This window comes from Pelodiscus sinensis, chromosome 11 (assembly GCF_049634645.1).
Source record: "Pelodiscus sinensis isolate JC-2024 chromosome 11, ASM4963464v1, whole genome shotgun sequence".
Lineage (NCBI taxonomy): Eukaryota > Metazoa > Chordata > Testudines > Trionychidae > Pelodiscus > Pelodiscus sinensis.
In genome coordinates this window covers 39,542,965-39,551,120 of record NC_134721.1, presented here as the reverse complement: position 1 = coordinate 39,551,120, position 8,156 = coordinate 39,542,965, and the positions used below count along the sequence as shown (strand labels likewise).

Genomic DNA, 8,156 nt, shown 5'->3' with positions numbered 1-8,156 from the left:
TCCCCCACCCACTCGCCGATGCTCAGTCAGGTGTTCTGAGCCCCCCGACTCACCAAGCAGGACAAATAGGGGCCGGCCTCTGCCCCTACTAAAGATGGCGTCCAAGGGAGACCAGCCCTAGCTCGCGAATCTCCTTGCCCTCCCTTCAAGGGAGACCGACTTCTTCCGGCCAGCCCAACCTCCGCCTTCATCAAAGATGGCGGCAGTGGGCGCTGACCAAACCCAAGATGGCTGCCAACTGCCAGCCAATGACGAGGCTCTGGGTTGCCGGCTCAGGCTGGAGTTGCGGGAGCTCCGGCCACCTCTTAACCCCGCCGGCGGAAGGCGGGACTTCCTGCGAGAGCCGGGCTGTCTGGGGGGGAGCGTGATCGCCAGATGGTTGATTCGTGAGCGTTCGCGCAGAACCAGCGCGGGGCCGGCCGGCGGGGGCCGGAGATCTGCCCGTCTCCCGACGGGGACCGGGCGGGGGATGGACGCAGAGAAGATGGATGAGAATGAATGGAAATACCACGGGGAAGGGAACAAGAGCCTCGTCATCTCCCACAGCCAGGTGCGGGCAGCGCGAGCCCTCCCCTCCCCGCGCGGGCTGGCTCCGGCTGCCGGGCGGCGGTTTGGGCCGTTGCGCACGCGGAACCCCTGCGGCACGCCGGGGTCGGAGGGCGCCGGGCAGCGCAGCGGCCCCTGTGGAAGGGAAGCCGGGAGGCCCCAGTGCCTGTCGGCCCGTACGCAGCGGGAGCAGCGAGGGGACGGGAGGAACATCGCTCTCCCCACCTTCCCCTGCAGAGGGGTGTGCCGGGACTGCCACCCTTGCTGTAGCGGGAGGTGGATGCTTGTGCAGGGGATGAAGCTGCAGGGAAATTGTGCCTCCTTCCTCAGTACACTCCTCTGGAGAGGGGCGCTGTGGGATGCAGCCCTAGGAGAGGTCTCTTCCCCCCCCCCCCCCCCCCGTCCGGGGTAGAGAACTAGGATTACTTTTGAAAAGTGATTTATTCCTTTGTTCTCATTCGTGCCTTATAAAAAATCCATTTTTCTCATCCCTCCCCCCCGCCCCAAGAGGAGGGGAGGCAGACTTTACCTGGTGCTTTTTCTCACTTCCTGAACAGGTAACTTTCCACTCTAGTCACATATTTAAGATTCAGTCTCCTGGTTTTCTCTCTAGGGTGGGGTGTGGTATGGAGTGAAACTCTGCCACAACTGTCGAACAAGCCAACATAGACTGTTTACCTGTCATTTGAACCTGCTGCTTTCCCTACAGTCTGCTCCTCATTTTAAGGGTAAATAAAGAAAATACCCTGGTGTATAGTCATTTGCTATACTTTTGGGAGGGGAGATCTGGGGAAAAGCATGAGGGAAAGTCTGTTACCTTACACTGTGGGTGAGGAGGAAAGAGAAGGAATAAAGATGTGGATATATGTTTTAAAGGGTGACAGAAATATCTTTTCCCCCTCCCTTCCTCCCTCCCACTTGGGAGTAATTGAGTTTGTGGCTAAGGCAAAGGACTGGGATTAAGGAGATTTGGGCTTTACAGTACTTTTGGTTCTATTGTAGACTTCTCTGTGAATACAGGCATGTTGTTTAATCTTTGTGCCTCCACTTTCTATCTATAAAAAGGGCATAAGTCTGTACTTCACTGGGGAATTGTGAGAATGAATCCACTTATTTTATGTGTTCAGATACTGGCAATGAGCACCATAGAAAAGCTTATAAATACTTGTGTATTCTGTACTGGTTTAAAAGATGTTTAGTCATTTTACTATCAACAGGATATTATTACTCTTCACTTCTCTTTTGCTGGGCATTTTGATTTATTTCAATTATCGGTATCAAAACGTTTTACATGCTTTTAAAACAAGTGTATTATTGACTTTGGCCAGGTTTTTGTATCCTTATGTACAATTCATTTGCAGCCTTGTATGCTAATTCCAGCATGGCTATAAATGGCTGTTATTTTCCAAGATATAAGTATCCGAAGATAAGAGATCATAGATTTAAAACAACCTTTTTTACTATTGGTAAGGCAGAAGTGATCAAAGCTAGAAGGTTGTGTTTGAGTGTTAGTTCTTATTACTTGCTCCATCTATATTTTTTTTACTGGTCCTAGAATGAATATATGCCAGGTTTTAAACTTCAGACTTTTGCAATTTTTTTTTTTGTAATGTATTCATCAGCTTAGATGAGAATTCAAAACCATACGTAAACATGTGCTAAGGCTATTATGGCATCTATTTTATTTTTATCTTGGAGACTATTTTTTTCTGTCCTTTATATTGAAGAATTTCATAAATACTGTGAAAAGGTTGTAAGGATTAAAACTACAATTAATGTTAAGTGGTTTTTTTTTGGGGGGGGGGGGTGCATTTCTTCAAGATGCAATTCTTAAAAATACCAAACCCAGAAATCAGTAGTTGGATGGTAGGAATCTTAGAAACAATGCTTCATTATATTTAAGGGCTGACTTATTCCAGGGACATGAAACATTCTAAACATGTAGAAACTGTGGAGTCATACCTTAAATTCTGTATAGTTGCTGACTATGTCAAATGTCTTCACCACCACACAAAATCTGAGATGTTTGCAATGCAAATAGGAGGCTGCATGTTGCTCTAGTACAAACAGCAGTTAGCCAATTAATCTTGCTTCTTAGTACTTCTAATTTTGTGGCTCACTAATTAACTATTTTAATTTATAAAAGTTAAAACACAAAGTACTGTATGAATGTTAGCTTAATTTTGTTGCTAATCACCAGTCATACATATTGTTGTCATTCCAATGGTCTGTCAGTCATCCTAGGTGTGTGCTAATGGAACATTTGTATACGCAAAGTAGTGACTAAAGTTTTGTTCAACCCAAGCATGTGTCACACTTTCTTGTATCTCAGTTGTGCAACAGTTATGTCTGTGCATACAAGAACTGCATTTATGTAGAGGATGTGATGTCGATTAACCTAACTTGAGGCTGAAATGCTGCTAATAAGTTTTTTCCCTTAAACTTTTGAAACCTGAATGTTCACACAATTGCACCGACATTTGAATTAGACTTGTCTAAGGAAGCATGATCACAGTATGATCTTCACTGATGAAATGGTAGACAATAATAAAAGGACTGTTCATGCTCAAAGGCCTTCTATACCTGTGTTTCCTAGCCATACAGTACCGTTATGGCTAGGAATCACTGGTATAAAAGGCCTTTCAGCACGAACAGTCCTTTTTTTTTTTTTTTTTTTTTTTTTTAATTGTCTACCATTTCATCAGTGACTCATTAGGTAATTGATCTATTATCTTTCTTGGGTGGCCTTTTGAAATTTCTCATAAGCTGTTGGTTCAGAGCACTGTGGTGTGAATGTAGAATTGTTACTTAAAAAGCACTGCAGCTGCAACTACATCGTGCAACACAAATGTGGATGTTAAGAAAAGTTTAGACCTGGGGGGAGTTGTGTGTCACTGATTGCACACAGAATTCCTGTCTCTTGCAGATTATTATTATTATTATTTTTTTTTTTGCTTCCCTACAGAAAAATCTGACAGGGAAGCAATGGGAAGCTGTCAGAGCACTCATGCACCGTTCACTAGTGGTGCAGGTACATCATTTCAGGCAGCCAGTAGAGAGAGAAATCAGTGAGGGTGGGGAGACACTTCAGCCAGTGACTCCTACCCTGACCTGGAATCAGTTGCTAGTCTCGGCTGGGCTGTAGCCAGGAGAGAGAGGACTACCTTTTCCCCTGACAGGACTGGCTGGGTCTATGGCAGGCCATCTCCTAGCTGCAGGAAGTTCAATAGCCCCCCATGCTTCCTGCTCCCATAATTCCTCAGCTGTGAGTGGAGGGGTTACTGTACATAGGGACAGTCCTTGTGCATCCAGACCTTCCATAACCAGACATCCGTTCCAAACCTTACCTCATACATCTAGAACCCCCTTAGCCTTCCATACCTGAACCCCTGAACCTTAGCTCCTGCATCCAGAGTCCCCTTGCACCAGACCACTCTATAATGATCTACCTGCACTGAAATGCCCACCCCGAAGAGCACCATCTTTCTGCATCACCTTGAGCCCCGCCATCCAAATCCTCCATGCCACAGATGAGCTGTGACCAGACTCGCATCCCTAAAACCTCCACTTCACCAGCACCCAGACTCCTCCACTGAGCCCCAACCACCTTCATCTGGAAGCCCCTGCAGAGTCCCATTACCCCACCCCCGCCTCGATCTTCAGTGCATCCATATCTTGCCCACTGATTGTCCCGTTCAGAATATTTTTTGCTGTATACCTGGTGTCCCCTCTCGCTGAATCCCTGCACACTTGTATCCTGCCTGGTTGAGACTGCTTGCCAGAGAGGGGCAAGGTCCCTGGGGCTGCGTCTAGACTGGCATGATTTCTCGCAAATGCTTTTAACGGAAAAGTTTTTCCGTTAAAAGCATTTGTGGAAAAGAGCGTCTAGATTGGCATGGACGCGTTTGCGTAAAAGCACTTTTTTTGCGGAAAAGCATCTGTGCCAATCTAGGTGCGGTTTTGCGTAAGAAAGTCCCAATCGTCATTTTTGCCATCAGAGTTTTTTTGCGTAAAACAGTTTTTAGCTGTCTACACTGGCACTCTTGCGCAAATAAATTTTTTCCCCGAACGGGAGCAGCATACTATTTGCGCAAGAACAGTGACAATCTTACATTAGATCATCAGTGTTCTTGCGGAAATTGAAGCAGCCAGTCTAGACGCAGCTAGAGTGTTTCTGGAGCAGGCCCAGACCTTGTTCTGTGTCAGGATCAGATGCAGCCCCACTGCTGAATCCCTGTCCCTGGAGTGGGAGGTAGAAGGATTGCAGGATGAGTTTCCACCTTTGTGCAGCCAGTGGCCTATGAACCCTGCCATTTGCTGTTGACAAAAATTGCAGATTTTTGCAGAATTTTAAAATATTGTATGCAGAATTTTTATTTTATGTATTTATTTTTGTGTGCAGAATGCCCTCAGGAGTAAAAGTTGCAATGGAAGGAACAGGGCTGATACCTTATACTATTGATATTCACACTGCTGCTATCCCACCAGTTCGCTTGCCCTGAAGTTCAGAGCCTAAAGACTAGTCTATGCTATGCCCCCTGTCAATCTAAGATACCTTATTTACGTAGCTGAAGTTGTGTATCTGAAATTGATGTACTTAGACCTTCTTATTTGGTGTCTTCCATGCAGTAAGGTCATCAGCTATTCTCCGCTCTAGATGGTCTCTCGCTGACTCCATTTACTCTTCTCGTTCTGGTGGAGTACCTAGGTGGTGGGAGACCATTCGGAGGTCGATTTATTGTATCTAAGCAGACATGATGAAACTACTGATTGCTGCCATGCAGTGGAAATGAGCACTTAGAGAAAACTGGACCTTAGCAAAACTGGGTTTTTTTTCACTGCCTCAAATAAGTCAGGAGAATGAGACTTGCAAGCAATTGCTGTAATAAAAGTTTTCTGCTTGGGAGAATGGTCTCCTTTTTGTGACCATGGACAATTATCAAGTGGAGATTAGGGCTGTGAAAGTGTACATGGTTAACCAATGAGCCTGAGTTCATCAATTAACTGTCACAATTACATGAAGGCCCCCCTCTTGCCTCTTTATTGGAGGCAGAAGCATGTGGGTGGGCGGGCAGGCGGGAGCCGATATGCACGAGGCGCTACCTCCCTTACATGTGAACATATAACTGCTGAAAATGTCATCAGCTACTTGTTTATTTAGGTAAACACTATTTTAACATCTGTAGCAGGAAGAGGTGGTGTCTCACTCTTCAGAAGGGAGCTGCACATCTATACAGATTTGCATTTTAACCAGTGTTTATCAACAGAGATTCTTGCACTAAAACTTGAGTCCTTAATTTAGACAATTGCTCTATATTCTTTAGAAAGTCCGTGCTTCAAACAAGGCTTAAAATGAGTGTGTTTATATTTCTCTTGTAAAAAGAGAGCTTGCAAATTCCTTTTCTTGTCTAGTATGTATGCTTTTTCTTTTGGTTTATTGCAACCGGTGACTTCTATTCATGTCTGGGTGTGTAATGTATGCAATGGTAACCTAATATTTTGTTAAAATAAAATGGTAAATAATTGGTTTGTTTCAAGGCACTTGATTTTTTGGAGTGATTCAGAAACAATGATTTCTCTTACTAGCCTGTTTTTGTGGGGTCTTAATAGTCCCGTCACAGAGTGGGTATGCCCAGCCTCTTCTGAGGCAAAGTGTTGAGCCTATCAGGCCCCACGATATATGCTCCACCCTGTGGATGCTGCAGTCCCAATAACTATCTGCTTTCTCCCCTCCAAGTGTCCAGCCTTGCAGCCCTAAGTCAGTGGCCCCTTTGTCTGCATTAGGGTCCAGCGGCCGAGTCAATAGCTGTCCCCCGTCTGTGGGGCAGTCAGGCCCAGCAGAGGAGTCAATAGCAACAACAAGATCGCCTTGTCACAGGGTGTGGGGGTTAGGAGGATGGGTCCTCCCTCTCCACCAGATTCCAGCCCAGGGCCCTGTCAGGGGTAAGTGTTTCCTGCCACTAGCTCAGTAGGGAGTCTGCCCACAACATGCTGAGCTCTCAGGGATCTAGCTCCCCATCCTGCACTGCTTCCTACCCTGGTCACCATCAGTGGCATATTCCCCGTTTGCCTCCTCTGGACAGGGAGCTTCCCTGGCCTGTTTTTGCTGGCTGGCATCTGCCTGCTGATCCTCCTCCTGAGCTCTGGCAACAGCTCCTTCCTTTGCTGTGGTCAGCCCTGACTGTGTGGCTCCACTGGCCCGTATACTGGTCCTCCAGTTCGAGCGTGCCCAGCGTGGGTAGGGGGCACTCAGACAGGTAGACCTGGTTAATCCTTACCAGCCCAGTGCAGGGTTGGTATACCCCATCACAAAACCAAAGGACTAATTATTTTGGGAATCTGGGAGAGAGAAGATTAAGTCCCAGCTTGCTTTTTTGATCAGTGTGTCTTTGATACCTCAATGGTAGATGTATACTATGCAGAAAAAATATTTTGCCTTTAGTGTGGGGAAAATCAATTTTTTTATACACTTATCTTGAAATTGAGTTCACTTCACTTCAGAAGAAAACACGTATGCTCTGGACATCTTGTGTTGAATTACATGGAAAGATTGTCATGATCTTACTTTGAAACGTGTAATGCTGTCATCAATATTTTTATTAATTAAGGGGGGAAGCCAAATATCTTCACGGAGGTTATGCCTACACCGCAAAGGTATTTCAGAATAATGACCACTATTCCGAAATAACTTTGTGAGTGTCTACACAGTCAAACCGCTATTTCGAAATTATTCTGAAATAGCGGACAGCTTATTTCGAGTTCTGTAAACCTCATTCTACGAGGAATAGTGCCTATTTTGGAATAGGTGCTGTGTAGACAGGATGGGGCTAAATCGAAATAGGGGGCCTCCAGCCCTTACCAGGGTGTCCTGGTGGCCACTCTGGCCACACATAGGAAAACTCTATCTCCCCTCTTCTCCTCTGGAGCCCTTAAAGCTGCAGACTCTGCAGGCAGGGTTTGTGGCTCGCAGCAGGCCTGACAGCCCTGAGCCACCCTGCAGCTGCCGCTGACTGCATTTTGGCCTAAGATGAGCCAGACAGATGGTGCCAGCCAGCCCTCCACTGCTCCCCAGGAGCATTCAGCCAGCTCCCAGGGTCCGCAAGCAACGTGCGCCTTCCTGGTCTGGTGTGGAGGTCCTGGACCTTATTCAGGTTTGGGGGGATGAGACAAACCTCCAGGATCTTGGCATTAGATGCAGGAATGTGGACGTCTATGGCCACATGGCAGACAGCCTGGGGAGCAAAGGCCACATCTGCACCCAAGAACAGGTGCGGATAAAGGTCAAGGAGCTCTGCCAGGCTTATGCCAGGGCAAAAGAGGACAGCTCCCGATCTGGGACAGAACCCCACACCTGCCCGTATTACATAGAGCAGGACCGCATCTTGGGGGGTGGGGCATGCCCTTTTCTCCCAGTAGTTATAGACTCTGTGGTGGAGATGCCCACGGTCATCCTTGCCGGGAGCCCAGATGACGGCGATGGCGATGAGGCCATCCTGACCCCCCTCCGACCTGACCCAGGAGACCCTAGACTTCACTGCGGACAACTCCCAGGCATCGTCCAAGGCCGGGGAAGGAACATCATGTGAGTGCCATCACTTTCCCATCATGGA

At 46.9% G+C, this 8,156-nt stretch overlaps 1 protein-coding gene across 2 annotated transcripts in view; it reads left to right on the top strand.

The window, feature by feature from the left end:
- Positions 1-223: 223 nt before the first annotated feature.
- The window catches only part of IPPK (inositol-pentakisphosphate 2-kinase), a 91,211-nt gene continuing 83,278 nt past the window's right edge, over positions 224-8,156 (top strand). The window contains exon 1 of one of the 2 annotated variants that reach the window (XM_075939712.1): positions 224-550. Coding sequence is in view for 1 of the 2 variants with exons in the window: in XM_075939711.1 (XP_075795826.1) it covers positions 470-550 (81 nt within the window). In the remaining variant the exon portion in view is untranslated. The remainder of the gene's footprint in view (positions 551-8,156) is intronic. The other variant, XM_075939711.1, reaches the window with a different exon arrangement.